At 44.1% G+C, this 20,381-nt stretch overlaps 1 protein-coding gene across 2 annotated transcripts in view; it reads right to left on the bottom strand.

Moving 5' to 3' along the window:
* Window positions 1-20,132, bottom strand: part of hdac4 (histone deacetylase 4) — a 124,327-nt gene extending 104,195 nt beyond the window's left edge. Inside the window, exons 1-2 of one of the 2 annotated variants that reach the window (XM_053876647.1) lie at window positions 20,025-20,132; window positions 1,866-1,971 (exon numbers count right to left, since the gene is read on the bottom strand). In XM_053876647.1, the coding sequence (XP_053732622.1) occupies window positions 1,866-1,887 (22 nt within the window). In that variant the 5' untranslated portion in view covers window positions 1,888-1,971; window positions 20,025-20,132. Of the gene's footprint in view, window positions 1-1,865; window positions 2,139-20,024 lie in introns of those variants that run through there. The other variant, XM_053876648.1, reaches the window with a different exon arrangement.
* Between the last annotated feature and the right edge of the window lie 249 nt (window positions 20,133-20,381).

The raw sequence follows: 20,381 nt of genomic DNA, 5'->3' as shown, positions 1-20,381 counted from the left end.
TCTTCAGACAGCAGCAGATGGCCCCTTTCTCCACTTGTGCTCCAATAGTGCAATGCACTGCGTGACGATTTATTGACACGGATCTCTGTTAGTCCGGCAACCCATTACTGCTGCTGGGAGGGGGCGAGGGGCACACAGGGATGAGAAAGCTTGTCTGTGTGTATTATGCGTGTGTTCTCGTTCCGGCTCCAAGGCTATAAAACCAACTCCAAAATGCCAAGTAGCATGTCAACATGCCAACTGTTGCCACCCAAGTTTAAGTAGGACAAAAGGCCCTTCAGTACTCCAATATGGTGGTTTGAGTATGGGGAAATGATCAGTCATGTAGGGAAAAAGGACTTAGCACGGCTCAAAAACTGAAGGGGCACAAGTTTGAGAAGTGGCATGAATAATTTTGAAAGATTTTTGTCTAGGACAACAGCTCAACTCTGACATTTTAATGACTAAACAAGCTCACTTTGCTGCTTTACATCAAAGTATAACAATAAGGGACAAGTTTAGCATGGTGTAATGCGTCACAGGGTCACATGGTGAGGTAATCCCAGTTAATCCTTAAACCATCTAAATGGTTTCTAATGAAGAGAAGGAAAAATTGATCCTGATCCATGGAAAGTCCCTTTCTACTCAGCGAAATTAAACACATCACAGGAAAAAACTACGTGGAAAATAAAACCAGAACTTGAGCAATAAGTACAAGAGTACAAATGTCATCATCGGAAGCATTTCATTTATTGTTCTCTAGTTCTGACGTTAGCGTGTCATAGTTCCGAGAATTATTGAAAATCTACTTAGATGGAAGGTGCGATCATTTTAGTGCACAACTTCTGTCAAGTGTTTTTTTTCGGAGGTATGGAGTCCAAATGATACTAGAAATTTAAAAAAGTTTGAGAAGAAGGAACCATGTCAACAACATCAATATAAAATAAATAGTCGGCTCATTTAAGAAGACTTATAGTATATCGGTCAGCAGTGGAGCACTGTCACAGGTATCACTTAATAAACTACTCCATATATTTGAAATTATTCTCGAGATTTTGTCCCATAGTGGGGAAATTCCACAGGTCAAAGCAGCAACAGCAAAGTGATTAAAGAAAATAAAGACATCAAAGACACTAAACAACAAAAATGTACACAGAGCAACAGTATACATAAAACACAACGATGCCCCACATTGCATATTATAAAAAACAAAACAAATCAACGGTTGACAATGAGCCCCATCAGAGTTCACTATTATACAACCCTGTCCAGCCTCCTCCTGTCTCTGTCCGTAATATCCCCCAACCAGCTGACTACGTCATAGAAAATGGCTGCTGCCACCACAGAGTCATAGTAGAGCCTCAAGAGCGTTCCCTACACCCTAAAGTAGCTCAGCCTCCTGAGCAGGTACAGTCTGCGCTGCCCATTTTTGTCCAGTCCAGTTTATTGCTTAAGTGTATGGTGGCTTACCACCCAAGACAGAAAGGAACATGATTGCATATGGTTTTGTATAGATTCCTTGTTAACAGGTCTTTTACATTAATGTCATTACATAAAGTGGCCTTGTTTCCACATGCTGTGAAAGATCTAATCATGTCGTGGAAGGACTAAAGAGATGATTGAGAACACTGGATGACTGATCTGGCTCATTCCAGATGAAGCTACACCACGTTCTGTAGCTCAAGATCAGTTGACACTTTTTACTTGAAAATGAGGAGCTATGGTGACAGTGACAGGTTTGTTGATCCCAATTTTTATTTGTTAATGTGTAAAGTTTGATGGCTAAGATGCCTATGGCATGGCTCCACACATCATGTGAGCAAACGTCAACCTCATTGGTTGGAAATGTAGAATAGCGATCATGTTTAAGCAGAAGTTGAACTTACCATCTGCACTGTGTGAGTTCATAGTAGTAGGTCGTCCCTTAAAGAGTAGTTGAGGGTCTCAGTGCACCATGTTTCACTCAAAGTAGTTATATCCTCCGATATTGGACTGCAGCAAAAGAAGAACAAAAAAGCGTTGTGAATAATAACACAGAATGAGATCTGTGGGATGTGACGTGATATTCAATATTTCAGTTTCAACGTGTGTGGATCTATTTGACCGGAAAGGCATTTCCACATATCTTTGAAAGACTAAAAAGCCACTCCACTTTACCAGTGTGCCTTTGGTACTATGACTAAGGCTTTAGATTAAGGTTTCAGAATCAAACTTTAGAGAATTTATCACATTCTCAGTCAGAAAAAAAGAAAAAAACATATTGCTGTAATGGTGCCAGCATCAGTGGTGGCCTGTCCTGCTGAGCAGGACAAGTTTAAACCAGGACCATTTACTGATGCCAGAAGGGCATCACACAAAACTCCTTAATGGACTTGGTTTTATAGCAAGTGCTGCTCAGGGTAATCAGGATGACATAAAAATAACATGTGGTTGCAGAGCAAGTAGTAAACAACAATTAAGAGACCCCTTGCATAGCCTATGAAATGAATCATTGAAAGGCACTTGAGTCATGAAGACAGCTTCAGGATCTCATGGTTAATTGACGATAAATTATTCAGATAGTAAGAGGGATTAAGAGCATAGCTGGTATTCAATTCAAGGTATGCTGAGGAAAACATTCTTTCATGGAACCAGAGGCGAGGGATAAAACAATAAATAGATGCAGACAGACATTCTAACTATAACATTTTGAAACGATTCCTATTGCCATGTTAAAAGTAATTTACACATCAAGTTAAAAACAGTGGGGCAAATGAGGGTAGAAAATGGCTACAGGTTTCATAAAGTGGGACAAAAAGGGTATCAACAAATGTCAATATAAGACTAAATAAGGCATTTAGAGCACAAGAAGTTTAAAGGTGGGAGTTTGTCAAAAGGAGGGCGTTTGAAGAGACGTGCTGTTGACCAGACAAGTATTTGCTCACCCATCCAAATGATGAGAATCAGGTGTCCTAGTCACTAGGCCTGGCCACAGGTCTATCAAATCACTGTTTTAACCAACATTTGTGAAAAAATGGGCCGCTATCAGGAGCTCAGTCACTTCCAGCATGGACCCGTCATGGGATGGGATAATTCATCAGGGTCAGCCAAGTAAAACAATTGCCCAGGAGACTCTTGCATCTGAAAGTCTTATTGTGCTATTGAGTTCATCTCTGTTAACAATGATTTGACTCAGATGTTATTTTTGTACAATTAGATGTTAACAGACCTTCTGGCAGGTCGGGAGGGGAATGGCGGGGGGTGGGGTTATGGAAGGCCTGTTTCAAAATCCAAGCTAAAAGCCGGCTCTCCATAGCACCATAATGTAGCCCTGCACCAACCCAGGGTTACATTACGGTGCCTACACATCCTCTCATCAAGGTGCTTCAACTATCCTGTGGGGTTCCAGAGCGTAACCTCATAAACAAGGGAACACTGTATACGTACACCAGTAGGTAGTACCCAGATCTTCGATATTGTATATGCCCATATGCATTGACTGCCAAGGCTAAACATTAAATGTTACATTTGAATTTTTTTTGTTCAGGTAACGTGCTGAAAACAAATAAACAAAAACAACTAAAATGATTGTTGTGGTATTATTAAGTACTTGTATCTTGACCAACTGTTATATGCCTTTGGGACTGCTGTGTTTGGGTCAGATGTAAACAATTGAGAATAAAAAGCAAATAAGTCAAATTACCAAAGGTAAAATCCAGAAACTTGCAGTCAAATATTTGAACAAAATATTAGAAAGATTTACTTGAAGGATGTTAATGTCACTATTATGTCATTATTGTTATGTCACTATTATTAAGCATAACATATGAAAATATAGATATTAATGGGGAAAATAGAAGTAAAAACGCTTGACCGATTTTCAAATCGAATAGGAGAACTTTCTATTTTCTAATACATGAAAACACATCAGGTCCACATTATGAATTTGTGGCTGAACTTGGGTGCCCAATCAGGCCTTCCCACACAGCGTGAGGTTTCACCCCAGCAGTGGGAGTTACTCACAAAGTGTTCCATTAGAAGAATCAAGGTTTGGTTTGTCCCTGTTGGCCTTTTGTTCAATGGGAGTCACGTAACACTTAGAGAACTTTATAATCACCTTTTGAAAGAACTCAGTTGTCAGTCGTCTTACCAAACTATCTGCTTCTCAACTCTTATTATAAGAGGTAAGTTCTCTTCATGTCCCATGTCAATGTTAATGGACGCTGTCAAATGACTTATTTATAACACCAGCAAAAAAATAAATAAAAATCACTTCATCACTTAACGTCAAGGTCACTCCTCTAACGGTGTTCACTCCAAATGAGATATTTCCCATTTGATATTTCACTGGAACGCCAGTCCATGATGCTTGGTAATCATGTGTTGAGTATGTGTTCAGGAATTCAAGAATGACTTGTATCAGTATGTCAGTTTGAGAAAAGGTAAGATCACTTATTTCTTCATTAAAAGTGTCCTTTGCATATGAGATACCAAATTATGCAGCGGGGTAAGGGGCACAGAGGCAGTGCACAAGTGACACATGGGCTTATAACAAGTTTGCAACAGATCATGCTTCCTTCATTCCATGCTTCCCATATATATATATATATATATATAAATATATATATATATTTATATATAGGAATGTTCCGATCGATCGGTCACCGATCGTGATCAGCCGATTTCAGTGTGACCGGTGAATGCCGATCACTACCTGTCATTGCCGATCACAACAACTGATCACAGTAGTCACAGCCGCTCTCTGTCTGGCGGTCCCGCTACAAGCGGCCAGTATGTAAATATTTCAGGGACATAGCAGTCTCAAAGAGACTCGCCAAACTGCGATGTCTCAGATCAAATTCAACGTTTTTAGTTGGTGCATTCTGCAAGGTTTTTTTTATTAAAACATGTCTATATTAAAGTGATTTAATGGTTCATGTTTTCACATCAGAAGGTCTCATCATTTTGATGACATATTCATTGTCAATCCATGTGATCGGTATCGGTGATCGGTGGTGATCAGCACTCTGGCTGATCGGTATCGATGATCAGCAGCAAAAACCCTGATCAGAGCATCCCGAATACTTTAAGCACTATAATATAGTTATAATACTATACCTATATACATAAAGAGAACATGAACTTTTATCTCCAGGATTTTCAGTAAAAATACATTAAATGCTCACTCCAAAAAGACAACACACTTTGCTCAATCTTCATGCCAAAGTAATTTAATCAATTATCATATCATTCAATATCTGGAGGAGCAATGGTAGTACTCTGAGTCACACCATCTCATATCGTGGACACTGAAAGTGAAGGCTTCCACGGAGATCGCACAGCAGTCCCTGAGACCCATCAGCTGTCTTCATTACATCTTCCATTCTCACCAGTCAGCTAAGTCACTTCAGGACTCAGTACAGATTTGACCTTCTACTTCTTCCCATCTGAGATCATCTAAAAGGGCAACCCTGCTGCTCCAAAATAATTTTCTCTGGAGCAGGGTTCGAGAATAATGGCAGGAACGTGATCCAGAGGCCAGGAAACATCTACACTGCCCAGTATCCAACATAAACTAAAGTCAGCATCAAGCTGTTAATCTAAAAACAATATACAGTGGTGCCTCGGTTTTCGAACATCTCAGAATTCTAACAAAAATTTCTAGATTTTTTTGCTACAATTTGCTTCTTGAACGTCCGTCTGGAACGGATTGTGGTCAAGAACCGAGGTACCACTGTATATATATACAGTGGTACCTCTGTACCACTCTCTCTCTCTCTCTCTCTCTCTCTCTCTATATATATATATATATATATATATATATATATATATATATATATATATATATCACGCCTATTCTTTTGAAGAGTACCTTAAACCTCAGTAGGGGACAGTTCTACTCTGGGAACCCTCATAGGAATAGCGCCAAGCGGCACATGTACATGCCTGCATCAGTCAATTGAGGGTCACACTCACTGGACAGTATAATGTTCCAGTGAGCGTATGGCTGCGTTAGCGAACATGTACCCGATCATCAAAGTCCTGATAATGGCATCCATTGGTAACCACTAGCGTGACATCAACATCATGTCCACAAACAAAGAGGCCTTGGCCAACCACTTGCACCTCCAACACATAGGAACTGAGTTTGGGAGGCAGAGTGGGTTCAAAGTCAGGACAAGATTCTGGCAGGGACTAAAGGAGCTAAAACAAGGTTATTGTTGGATTTCTGATACACAACAGAGTACGGAACTGAATGGAGGAGAATTATTCACAGCCATGAACTCATTGGCTCAACACAAAGATTCATCAAGCCTCAAATCACATTAGTTGAGGCTGAGAGAATTTGTATAGATGCCCATTAAATGCCTGATGCCCCTTTTACTGCTTTGAATCTTCCTCTTGTCTACATTTACTGCTCCTCTGCCCCCCTGTCTAATATCCTATTTCCTTTTCTTTATTATGCTGTGCAAGAGTTACCCATGTGAAAAAGTAACTGAAAAGAAGATTAATTTCATTGACTTCCGGGACTTAACGTTTCTTGGGAGGCTTTCTGGTGCTTTTTTTTGGATTACTGCATAATAATATGGACTTCACTATGAGGCACACATAAGACTTTAACAGTCCTATTGGTGGCAACAAAGTAAGTAACGCTGCAGTCTAAGAAGAGCCCAGAACTGAAAGACTGCCCGACCATGACCATAAACGCTGTTCACTCAATATATTCACCCATTCCACCAACTGATGGGCAACATAGCATTTTTATGCATTTGTTAGAAGGAGAATATGAGAATCTGTATGGTCTGGCTTTAGAGAACAGTGGACATGAGAGACAATATTTCGAGCTGAACAGGCACTTGGCTGGGATGCCAAGATTTTTCTGTTGTTCTGATGTTGTAACCTGTGATTTCATATTCCAAGTTTTTTTGTTTGTTTTTTTTCATGAGAGAAGAAGTCACTCCTTTGATTATAAAACTTCTATATTTGAGCACTCTTCCTGCGTCTCTGCAGCGTGATGAATGACAAGGAGCACTTGATTTTATTGCGCCAGTCTCAGTTTGAGCGCAAGCGATTGTTGTTGTTATGCATTTATCCACTCCCAAATAATCATTGGCACTGCTGTTGTGACTCAGAACGCTTGATGAGTGTCTGCTCCATGGAGGTTCTGACGCTGAACACCATGTCGCCGTTGTAGCTAACAGTGGCTAATATTATGGTCCCCCACAGTAAACAGAGGCTTGAGCTCTCTTGCTGTCAGCTTCGGGGGCTCCCTCTGAGTAGCGTGCCAAATGTGCCCTCCACAGTAACTTCCCACCTGTCAATTTTCACAGGGACGACGCGTGGTGCAGTGTTTGGGAAGATGGGGAGATGGGTGTCCGGCCAATAATAATTTCATGACGATTGTCACACTTTCATAATCGTAGGAAGACATAATCATTATCCCCATAAAAATGTGATCAATTGAGCCGCCCGAGGTTTGGGTTACGTTTTGCTTTCGCATTATGCACTCCGTGGTGCCACTTGGTATATGAACCACCTCATATGACCGTCCTCTTCAGTCGCAGTGACTAGAGCACCGTAGAGTAGACTAGAGTTCCGCGAGAAACAAACTTCATTATGATGTTTCATTCTGGATTGTTCCGTAAAATAACACATCAGGTTCAAGTCCACCTCCACGATGTTCGCCTCAGAGGAGATATATTGAACTAGTGCATCCTTTGACATACTGTATTAAAAGAGTGTGCCAACAGCATTGGCTGCAAGTTGTGTTGACACACATTTAAAGTTTATTTTTTGTTTGATTTTGATTAAACACTGACTGTTTGACAAAATGTTTAACACTGAATTTGGATTTCACGACAGGTGTTCTAGTTACGAAGCGCAGCAGCAAAAAAAGCACTTACTCGTCACAACTAGAAGTGACCAGCCCATCTTAAGGAGCTAAATCTGTCAACTGCCCATTTAACTTTATAACGCTTTACTGTTCATGCGCCACCGGGGTTTGTCCTCAGTAATTGATCAAGCAAGCAAGCTAATTGATTTCCTTGCACCGTCCACCGTTTCCATCACAGAGTGACACTGATAAGGTGGCTAGTGCTTACAAGAGCAAGTCACACCAAATGGGCGGCCACCTTTTTTTCCTTTTTGTAATTTTTTAAAATGTAACCGTGGACCTTAATGAAGCCACTGCAAGCTTCTCTGCCCTGCTCGTCCCTGAGTACATGGAGTATGCCTTCACATACGCATCTGGCTCTCATTCCGCTACTTCTCCTTCCATGGATATATTCTTCCTGACGCCAGCTACGTGTGCCAGATGGTAGCGTTTTGTCACCACTCAGGTAAAGCTCTCCCAAGACTTCCATGTTCTTGCTCAAGACCCTGTTCTTTCTAAATTCTTTGCGCGCTCGAATCCTTATTCAGCCGCAACTTTCTTCCCTCGCTCTTCCTCGTTTCATCCTCGCTTCCCTCGTGTTCCATCCAGTCCGCGTGTGAGCTGTTTAATTACTGTCTTACTCCTTAGTTATCTACTCCGTGAAGTTTAACCCTCGTGTGAGCGTGTGCTACCACCACCACAGAGTTTGTCAGTTTGTCGCCATTGCGTTGAGCTTAACTCCGCGTGTGTTTTCTGTTCTTCCAATTTTAGCAGGACCTTGATTCTAATCCGCCTCTCTTGTTTTCCAGATTCTCCCCATTCCTTGTGTGTTGATCCCGGTCCGCGTTTTGGTTTCCGACGCCCTTAGTTTCCAGTACTTCTCTATCTATATTGTTTACTCCATCTACAATTAAATTGTATAATTTAATCTCATTGTTTGTGTCATCTGTCAACCAACACTAATTGCACTTGGGTCCATCCACTCTGCACCATGACAACAAGGTCTTTATTACAAAATGAACAGTTTGACGGTTTCACCATGATCTCCCAAAGAGGTTTTGATTTGGGCACATTTTTTTCAGTTGGGTGGGTTTCATGTTTTGTTTGGGCTGAAAACTGGCCATCAGATCTAGCAACCCACACCGCTGACTTTTTGCTGAACACCCTTAAAGGCGTTTGTTCCAGTCAGCAAGGGCAATACAGGGCAATATGTAACAGAAAACTAGCGTTAGGCAGGTATATGAATGGGGATTTCAATGATTTGCACAATGTCAGTTTTCCTCTTTTCCGCTTCATTTCTGGGTGTGTGCGGTATGTCACTCTGAATACAAAGAATCGCTTATGAAGAATTGCTTCCCCACTTTCACTGTCACTCCACTTTCCCACTCCTCTGGTCATACTTTCTGACCATCCCTGACTTCCACCTGAATTCTGATCATTTACAACCACTTCATAAATAAACAGTATTGAATAATTTGACATGATGATGACAAAAGAAACTTCCATTGTCCAGTTAATACATACTGTACATTGCTTAGTGAACATGGACATTTCTAAATTGAGTTTATTCAAAAGAGCATGAGCGACTGTAAAAGAGCTGCGAGCCCAATGGCTCTGGAAGCGAGTGAGGACCCTGCCAAGCAGTTTACTAATTCCTGCTGGGTGTCTGTATATCACAGAGTACCGTCACCCTGATTGCCCTCAGGTTCAACACTGGCATTAATAGATCTCATTAGTATCCATTAGTTTGACAACATCAACAAAATGTCCACAAACAAGCAGCCAGTGGCAGGCCTCGGGCCCGACAAAGCACAAAGGAGCGGAGCTAAATGAGCTTGTTAACCAGATTAGTAGAGGCAACATTGGAACAAGAACAAAAATTAAGTGCCTTGAACTTTTGGTATAGTAGGGATGTGCATGTTACCCTGGTTTGCCCCGTGACCTCACAACCCCACTGTGGCTATAAACAGATCACTATAAATAGAACATTTACCTTACACATAGGCAGATACCAAGGGGAAGCACGTTAAAATCACCGGTGTGAGACATGAAAGAATACTGTACTTCAGGTGTCGTACTTTGGCATTCAAGCACACAACATAACTTAAGACAAACTAAACACTTCTTGGAAAGAAATTCAGTTGTCCAAGGTGATCATAGTACGAGAAAAACTATGAGTGATCCATTTAGTGTGGAAAGTTCTTAAATGTGTGACACAATATCTTGGCAATACTGCTGATATCGTAATCCTCGGATTCATAAATGCCTGAAAGCAGCTTTCACTGCTCTGCTTTCTACTGTTAGAACTGATGGGAAACACTAATACCATGGAGCTGGCATGACATTCAGGTGAGGGAGTGGGGCAGCGTGCACCTTCAGCACTCCTGTTTGGGATGACTCTGGACTTATTTTTCCACACCATCTGTCTTCCGCCGGCAAAGAAACTACAGACAAACAAACCTACAACTATTATGAAGCAGCGCTGCACAATTAATGAAATTCCCGTGGTGACCTCGACCATGGCTGCAAGGCTACACATGAGAAACAAATGCTTATGTTTTTGGGAACAGGGCGAGTCCATTTCACACCTAGTTTTACATGTCTGCACATGAGTTCATGTGTCTGACAATAAACATCTGCAAATTAAGCAAAGCTGAGCTGCATCTCACTGAGACCTGTCAATTGTGTGTGACCTGCAAGTAGTGGATGCAAACGTGTCAGTAGGCAGCCGTATCAATGGTGGCGGATGGGAGGAAGCAAGTGCCCCAAAACCAACTGCACCACCCTCACAAAACAATATTAGCCGCGTTTGTGTCTGCAAATTCAGATGCTAAATGGTCATGCTAGTGTGAAACACCGGGGGAAAGTTCGGCCAAAACATTTTTCAAATGTTATGTTGACTAAAACTATACAGCATTTCCAAGTCTTCCTTTCAGGGTCAAGACGGGCTAATTTCTGGTCTCCCTTGCATCTTGGTACGTAAAAAGTATTGTTTCATTACATTGAGCAGGAAACAATCTTTCCAAATAATATAAACAGCATGCGCCATGAAGGCTCGAGACATAAACGCTCAGAGAACCTAATCAAAACTAGATGTTTAATATACTGAAAACATTTATTTTTGCAATCTAGAATCAAACAGGAACATAGATCATGTATACAAATCGATTCCTTGCCTAAATCAGTGGCGCATGGACACCACAGACCTGCTCTGACAGCCCAAAATGATGTGAGCACCTAGTCATTCTCATGATAACCATGTCACAGAAGAAGAAAAAAGCAATCCATCAGCCCATTTCCATTTCCAAGTTTGTGCTGCGTCGTTCTTTGCACAGGCCTATTTGAAACACAAGTTCTTCATTTGTTGCACATTACAATTCCAGGCGCAGGCACAGCAAGTGTATTATATTTCGGACAAATGTAATTACTCCCCCTGGAACTGCAACCTTATCGTGGTGGGGGAGTTTGTGTACCTTGAATGATCCTAGGAGCTATGTTGTCGGGGGCGTTATGCTCCTGGTAGGGTCTCCCATGGCAAACAGGTCCTAGGTGACGGGTCAGACTAAGAGCAGTTCAGAAGCCCCGATGACAAAACCAAAAACATCGAGGACCGTGACGTCGCCCGGCATGGCGCAGCCGGGGCCCCACCCTGGAGCCAGGCCTGGGGTTGGGGCTCGAATGCGAGCGCCTGGTGGCCGGGCCTCTGCCCATGGGGCCCGGCCGGGCCAAGCCCGAACGAATGACATGGGCCGTCCCTCCTGCGGACCCACCACCCACAGAGGGAGTCATAGGGGTCGGGTGCATAGAGAACTAGGTAGCAGTCGAGGCCGGGGGGCCCGACGACCTGGTTCGTGTGGACATTCTCTGGCTCTTGGGACATGGAATGTCACTTCGCTGGGGGGGAAAGAGCCTGAGCTTGTGCAGGAGGTTGAGAGGTACCGGCTAGATATAGTCGGGCTCTCCTCCACGCACAGCCTGGGCTCTGGAACCCAACTCCTTGAGAAAGGCTGGACCCTCTACTTTTCTGGAGTTGTCCGCGGGGAGAGGCGGCGGGCTGGCGTAGGCTTGCTCATAGCCCCGCAGCTCTGCAGCTTCGTGTTGGGGTTTACCCTGGTGAACGAGAGGGTCGCGTCCCTACGCCTACGGGTTGGGGACAGGTGTCTCACAGCGGTTGCGGCTTACGGGCCGAACAGCAGTGTAGACTACCCGGCTTTCTTGGAGTCACTGGGAGGGGTACTCGACAGTGCCCCAACCGGGGACTCCATTGTTCTACTGGGAGACTTCAACGCCCACGTGGGCAATGACAGCAAGACCTGGAGGGGCGTGATTGGGAAGAACGGCCTACCCGATCTGAACCTGAGCGGTGTTCTATTACTGGACTTCTGTGCCACCCACAGTTTGTCCATAACGAACACCATGTTTGAGCACAAGGGTGTCCATAAGTGCTCATGGCACCAGGACACCCTTGGCCGGAGGTCTATGATAGACTTTGTGATCGTGTCATCTGACCTTCGGCCACGTGTCTCGGACACTCGGGTGAAGAGAGGGGCAGAGCTGTCAACCGATCACCACCTGGTGGTGAGTGCGATCCGCTGGCAGGGGAGGAAGCCGGTCAGACTGGGCAGGCCCAAACGTATTGTGAGGGTCTGCTGGGAACGCCTGGCAGAACCCACTGTCAGTGGGGTCTTTAACTCCCACCTTCGGGAGAGTTTCTCCCAGATCCCGAGGGAGGTAGGTGACATGGAGTCTGAGTGGTCCATGTTCTCCTCCTCCATTGTCAGTGCGGCTGCACGCAGTTGTGGTCGCAAGGTCTCCGGTGCCTGTCGCGGCGGCAATCCCCGAACCCGGTGGTGGACACCGAAAGTAAGGGATGCCGTCAGGCTGAAGAAGGAGTCCTATCGGGTCTTGATGGCCTGTGGGACTCCTGAGGCAGCTGACGTGTACCGGCAGGCCAGGCGTGTCGCTTCCCGTGCAGTCTTGGAGGCAAAAACTCGGGTCTGGGAGGAGTTCGGAGAGGCCATGGAGGAGGACTATTGGTCGGCCTCGAAGAAGTTCTGGCAAACCGTCCGTCGCCTCAGAAGGGGGAAGCAGTGCCTCACCAGTGCTGTTTACAGCGAGGGTGGGAGACTGCTGACCTCGACTGGTGATGTTGTCGGGCGGTGGAAAGAATACTTCGAGGGTCTCCTCAATCCCGTCGTCACGTCTTCCACTCAGGAAGCAGGGACTGAGGACTCGGATGGCTCTCTCATCACCCGGGCCGAAGTCACCGAGGTTGTTCGTAAGCTCCTCGGTGGTAGGGCCCCGGGAGTGGATGAGATCCGTCCGGAGTATCTGAAATCCCTGGATGTTGTAGGGCTGTCGTGGCTGACACGTCTCTGCAACATCGCGTGGCAGTCGAGGACAGTGCCTCTGGATTGGCAGACCGGGGTGGTGGTCCCCCTGTTTAAGAAAGGGGACCGGAGGGTGTGTTCCAACTATAGGGGGATCACACTCCTTAGCCTCCCTGGAAAGGTCTATTCCAGGGTACTAGAGAGGAGACTTCGGCCAATAGTCGAACCTCAGATCCAGGAGGAACAGTGTGGTTTTCGTCCCGGTCGTGGAACACTGGACCAGCTCTATACCCTCCACCGGGTGCTCGAGGGTTCATGGGAGTTCGCCCAACCAGTCCACATGTGCTTTGTGGATTTGGAGAAGGCGTTCGACCGTGTCCCTCGCGATGTCCTGTGGGGGGTGCTCCGGGAATATGGGGTGCGGGACCCTCTGCTAGGGGCTGTCCGCTCCTTGTGTGACCGGAGCAGGAGCATGGTTCGCATTGCCGGCAGGAAATCAGACCTGTTCCCGGTGCATGTTGGTCTCTGCCAGGGCTGCCCTTTGTCACCGGTTCTGTTCATCACTTTTATGGACAGAATTTCTAGGCGTAGCCAGGGGGCGGAGGGGATCCGGTTCGGGAACCATAGAATTTCATCTCTGCTATTTGCGGATGATGTTGTTCTGCTGGCCTCATCGGACCGGGACCTTCAGCATGCGCTGGGTCGGTTTGCAGCCGAGTGTGAAGCGGCCGGGATGGGGATCAGCACCTCCAAGTCTGAGGCCATGGTTCTCGACCGGAACACGGTGGTTTGCTCTCTCCAGGTTGGTGGAGAGTTCTTGCCTCAAGTGGCGGAGTTTAAGTATCTCGGGGTCTTGTTCTCGAGTGAGGGAAAAAGGGAGCGTGAGATTGATAGACGGGTTGGTGCAGCGGCGGCAGTGATGCGGTCGCTGTATCGGACCGTCGTGGTGAAGAGAGAGCTGAGTCACAAGACGAAGCTCTCGATTTACCGATCGATCTACGTTCCCACCCTCACCTATGGTCACGAGCTTTGGGTAGTGACCGAAAGGATGAGATCGCGGATACAAGCGGCTGAGATGAGTTTCCTCCGCAGGGTGGCTGGGCGCACCCTTAGAGATAGGGTGAGGAGTTCGGTCATCCGGGAGGAGCTCGGGGTGGAGCCGCTGCTCCTCCACATCGAGAGGAACCAGCTGAGGTGGCTCGGGCATCTGATCCGGATGCCCCCTGGACGCCTCCCTGGGGAGGTGTTCCGGGCATGTCCTACCGGGAGGAGACCCCGGGGAAGACCCAGGACTCGCTGGAGAGATTATGTCTCCGGTCTGGCCTGGGAACGCCTCGGGATCCCCCGGGAGGAGCTGGAGGAGGTTTGTGCGGACCGGGAAGTTTGGGCTTCCTTGCTCCGAATGCTGCCTCCGCGACCCGACCCCGGATAAGCGGCAGAAGAAGGTGAAGGTGAAGAAACAAATGTAATTACATTATAACAAGTTACATGACATGAAGTAACAAACTTAAACACTATCTCCAAACTAACCGAGCAGTTTGACAATGTATGGCCATGTCATTAAGCGCTACCATGTTTTTTTTTTTCATTTGTCCTTTGTAAAATATATATTTGCTTTCTTCTATCATCTTTCAAAGTACAACATCATAGGCGGGGCAAGCCTCATGTTTAGCATGAGGATAGCTCACACACCAAGCAGCCTGTGACACAAGTGTAAACACAACAATGGAGGGAGGAGAAAGATGTGCATTTTGATAAGCCATGTAACACAACACTCATGACAAATTAAACCATCCACCCTTTTCCCGATTATTTTCGCAATGGCTGGTGCAGGAAAAAAATGGTAGAGCAGTTGTTCTACCATCCATTGCAAGTCGAAAATATATAGCTTCGGAGCAAGCGCTGCGCATACTGTAGATGTCTGTGTCCATTGTGTTGTCGTGAATTATCGCTGATGCAATTTTGTAAATAACTGGAATTACATTAAAATATGTGGGTTTTTCGGCTCTCTCAGTCAAAAAGGTTCCTGACCACTGCATCAGGGACTCAATTAAAGCACACGATTCATGTTCCTGCTGGCGTAGCGCCTTATGCAAAAGAAAGACAGAGGTTGGAAATATGGTTAGGACATAGGGTGGGGAAGTTCGCACTGGATATTCATTCCAAGTCACTTGTTTTTTTTATAGCACCACAAATGATCATGAGTTTTCACTCACCATCATGTAACACAGATAGCGGACTCCGGCATCAACATAGTGTGCGAAAGTCCACACAACGATGGTGAATATCCGATGTCTTAGGAGTGATTGTGTTGTTTTTACACTGAATATCTTTGTACTGGCATTCAAAGACAAATGAATGAAAATGAAAATGTAAAATATAGCTACAACTTCCAAGGAGAAAAACGAGTGTGAACTCATGAAGTGCAAAAATTCTCAACAATAGAAATTCAACGTACCGTATTTTCCGGACTATAAGCCACCAATTTTTTCTCTCGCTACTAATTCAATACGATATTTAAAACACCAGCACTTGACGGAGTTTTCTGGTGCTCATAAAGGTGAAACGGCAGGAACTAGTGGTCACTCACAGACACTCAACGATCTGAGCGTGACATTTGGAACGCAAAGCATATTGGCCAAGAAATAATCATTAATTTCACCAAGCCAGATGACCAGCCTTTTTCAGGTGTTGTTTTAAGACGGAATCAACTGCTGTTTTGTGTGTTAGATGCAGGTCTCTTTGGCCACGTGAATCTGACACTTTTGCAAACGTCCACTTTCATGAAAGAGGTTGAAGACAGCTGCTTCCGCTGAGTACTCTCCCTGTCTCTCAGAGCATCCCTCATTTTAACAGTCTAAAGAGCATCATGTTGGAAACAATACTGAGCCTCCTCACATCAAACAGATGACATCACGTGTTTTATTTACCTTTAAAGCGCTCAAATTGCGCTGTTTTCGCCCACGTGTCCGCAGCTCTGCCAACAGAGACGATCTACTGGAGGATGAAAACAGCTCATTTTCAACACTTTAAGCGTAAAAAAGATGTGAGGAGTTCATGATTCAAGTTCAGAACATTGCCGAGACTGTTTCATGAGACAGTCTCGATGGTGGGCCCTGTTTTCAAAACTAGAACTCGAGGGTCGCTAGAAGTGATCCTTATGCATTTTCTGCAGCACATACAGCAACAGTGCACCTGCAGCTTATAGATCAGTGCAGCTTATGTACAAAAAAGATCAGTTTTCCTTCTTATATTTCGTGGGTGCGGCTAATATTCCGGTGCACTCTATAGTCCGGTAAATCAAAGTGCTTCCAATTTGCTTCCACCAGCAGCAATGCTCTAAAATGTTTCTGGGGAGAGTCACCTGTGTAGTTTCTTTCAAGTGCAATGTTCATTATCAGTTACCAGCGATGCACATTTGTGCCTCCACACACATAGAACGCTGCTGACGGACTCTATCTGAAGTGAGTTCAAAATCGGTGAACAAATTACTGTAAGTCAGTTGGAACATAAAACAGATATCATTTAAGGGGCTTTTCACAATGCGGGTTCTGTCTTGGGTGGCCTGAGTTGGATTCGCCCCCTGCTGTGCAGCCTGGCACCGCGCCTCTGGCGAGGTCCTTTTTTTTCTTCTCAGCCGGTGGCGCTTTGCGCAAAATAGCTGGTTTGTGACCCACGAAGAAGCACATCTAAAGGAAGTTGTCATCAGCGAGTCATTGTAACCTCAGACATTAACTGATGACGGAGATCCGCTACCGCTGTAATAGAATGTGGCTTTTCACAGCCAAAACTTAACATGAAAGAGTCTTGTCATGTTTAATTTACAAGGAAATAGCGGAAACAAGCTGCGTAATACGGAACGTTTGATTGATCCATGCTGATCCACACAGCTTCTTTCCTTTTCGCTGTCCTCATGCTGACAGGTCTGCAGCTACGAGATCACAGCAGTCAAAACGGTTTGTCTGTCAATAAAATCAGGTGTTAAATCAGCCTAATACAGGCGAAAACACGTGAGTTATCAAACACTCTGTATCGAGACGCAAAGTGAAACCGCCCCAAATGTTTGCCTGGGGAGCACTCTGGTCTACTGACAGAGCACTTTCTCCATCTCTGTTTATTTAACCAATATTTTAACACAAAAGCATTCTCTCTTTACTTTGGAAACAGATTCCTCTTGAAGCATAGGTTCCCAGCAGGCGTTTCAATCCATCACCGGAACCTTGGCCACCGCGGAGGCCATATTTGTTTACGGGCCAAATCTTGCGGTTATTCACATCTCGCGATTTACGACACTCGCATTTTCATTGGTCGATGCGGCATGAAAGAGCAACGCTGAACAAAGCATGAGTTCAGCATGAGAATTTGCAGAACAACTTGTACATATTTTATAGAGAAATATTTACAGTTGTTGCTGTCCTTTTTCATGTATTGGCTATACCACATTTTCCAAACCAAATCTTTGTGTGAAAAATGAAAAAGACAAGACAGACAACACTCAGCTTTTTCCTGAAGGAAAAACAGGTCAGAATTGTTTTGTTGTTTGAATGTTTAAATGTGTGAAAGTTCAGAAAACCATCACAGATTCACAGAAGATGAACAAAACTGTTGACGAGATAGCATGTAGTAAGGGAAAGAATAATTATTTTAATTAATCAGGGTCAGTTATGTTAAGGAGAGAGTCCCATCCCTTCATCAGATCCGGACAGGGAGGAAGAGACTCCATCATCACCAAAGAAGAAGAAGTAGATATGCTGATTTTGACATTAAAGCTGCTCGAGAAATACACCTCCAGACCCCCAGGTGTTTTCTGCATTATGAATTTGTTATTGTGACAACATTTTTGATATTTGAATATGTTTGGTTTTATAAAGTTATAACTCAATTTTGTACAAATATATGTGTACATATAGAGTCATAGAGTCTTTTATTTTTTTTGAAACAAGCAAGTTATGTTAGTGGACAACATTCGTCCCTGGGAATGGGCTGGGGGTGGAGTTATGGGTTGGGGGCGGGGCATGTGGGCATGCCAGCCCATGTGAATGCAAACTCAAGAGGTTCCTGTTGAGAGTTCTAAGATACCTGCCTAAAATACCCGCTGAAATCGTTCTAGAAGATGTTAAATTATGCAAAAGCGGGCAGATTTTTACTGTCGCAGAGACGCATCAGATTTTCCCTCTGATTTCGAACGACCATTTCTATGGAACCTCACACAATCTTTAAATGACATCACCACCATCTGAGCTCTGAAAATGAGGACACTGTTTCATGAAGCCTCACCAACCCATCACTACTGTTCAATCCCTTAAAGAGAGAAGATGCTTAACAGTATTCTGAGAACCAAACAACAAGCCGTCCTTATGTTTCACAGATGGAAGTTGGTTGGTGGTACCCACATAGCAGACCAGTTGAGAACTGCCCACACGGTATTGTGGTGCTTCTTATTTTCTGTTGCGCCCCCCCAGGAATAAGTAAACGTTTTGCGCCCCCCAACACTCCTCTGCCTCTGAAAATAGTATCATTTGTCTATAAAATTATTATAAGTACACCTCTGCATAACATTAAAGAAAAGAAAAAACAAAGTCACAATAAAGCGAGGGTCAGCAAATAATTTTATTATAGAATAACTATTAAAAATAACATTAACATTGTTTTTGTCTGTAACAGAAAATACGTAAAGGGCATCCATTTGCCCGAAATGGTGATGTGCAATTACACTTTATTCTAGTACAGCAAAAAAAAAGTACGTTCCCCTAGTATCGGTCTAGTCCATCCACGCTCCCCACACCCCACTATCTGAGAAGGACTGAGCTATAGGAAGAATCATTTTAGAGGCTAATACATTTTTTAACAACATGGTGACAGCATTGGTTAAGTATTTTCCTATATTGTGAACACATTTAATATGAACAGAATATTTGTGAGTTATGTAAAAAAAAAAAATCAATGCAGAACATAACTTTCATGCCTTCAAATTCTTGTTTGGAGATTTTCACCTTAACAGAACATTAGCCCCAACAGTTGATTTGAATTTGACTCAGTGACCCAGTTTTCGTGGTTAATTCATGTGCTAAAAGTCTACACTTGTTTTTACTTGACAAATAAACCAAAACAATTACTGAGTAAAAGTTTAGTCAGAACTATGCCAGACAACAATCATTCAACAACCATTTATTTATTTAAGGTGCAACGGCAGCTTTCTTTTCAGCTTCTTGTTGAACAAAACTGATTTGTTGACAAAGACAGTTTTATATGTTTGACAATAAACTAGATCTTGCCGCACACCTCCCTGCATACACTGGGCAACTGAAAGTTACGTTTCCTATCCATTGTTATCCATTGCAATAATGCAAATTATTGAGGAATCGTAATTTCACTTCACATTATGAAGCGCGAAATGTTTTCTATCGGTGTTGCATAAGAGATTTTGAACGACTCTGAGCTTGACGGTCAGTGAACTGTAACCGAGTGTGACCGCATTCCACACCACATCTGGCAACTCTTTACACACACTAGGAAGAACACAGCCCGAGACGAAACACACACACACGCACAACACAATTTGACACTACAACAAAACGAAAAAGTCACTTTTGCAGAGTTCTGAACTTTAACGCGTCGAAGTTTCTCAGTAAGACATGAAGCTTGCGTTGAGTTTGACTTGGGTTAAACACTAAGTAACAAGTGAAAAACAGACAAGGTTGACACCTCCAGCGGGGTGATATGCAGCAGACTTTCAAAGGTCCGTAACGACTGAGTAACAACTTTCAACAGGAAAACAACATCCTATGAGATGTATTTGTGAATCTGCTCGTGACAAAAACAAGTACGTAAAGACAAAACTGGCCATAAAAAAGTTACTGTACCTGTATGAACATCAGGGGAGCAGTGTTTGAGGTCCTGCGGGTCTCCGGTAGCATCAACAAGCCAGGCGCAGCAGGAGCCGACGCTGGCTCCGCCATACTGGATCAATCACATGTCAGACAGACTCGTAGTAGGCGGGGCACATTCACAGTTGTGGGCGTGGTCAGGAAAGACCAGCTACAGTTAAAATATATGCAAAAAATACATAACATAAAGTTGCTTTTTATAAAAACACTTCACCTTTAAACTAACTATGTTGCAAGTAAGTTGTGTCCCCAAAGAAGGTTTTACCCGTTGTCAATGTAAATGTAAACGGCATTCCTCCTCTGTAAAAATAAAATGAGTTGTATCAGAAAATG

Source organism: Synchiropus splendidus, chromosome 10, assembly GCF_027744825.2.
Source record: "Synchiropus splendidus isolate RoL2022-P1 chromosome 10, RoL_Sspl_1.0, whole genome shotgun sequence".
Taxonomy (NCBI): Eukaryota; Metazoa; Chordata; class Actinopteri; order Syngnathiformes; family Callionymidae; genus Synchiropus; species Synchiropus splendidus.
Note: the sequence above shows the minus strand (reverse complement) of the source record. Positions and strands in the feature narration are given on the sequence as shown.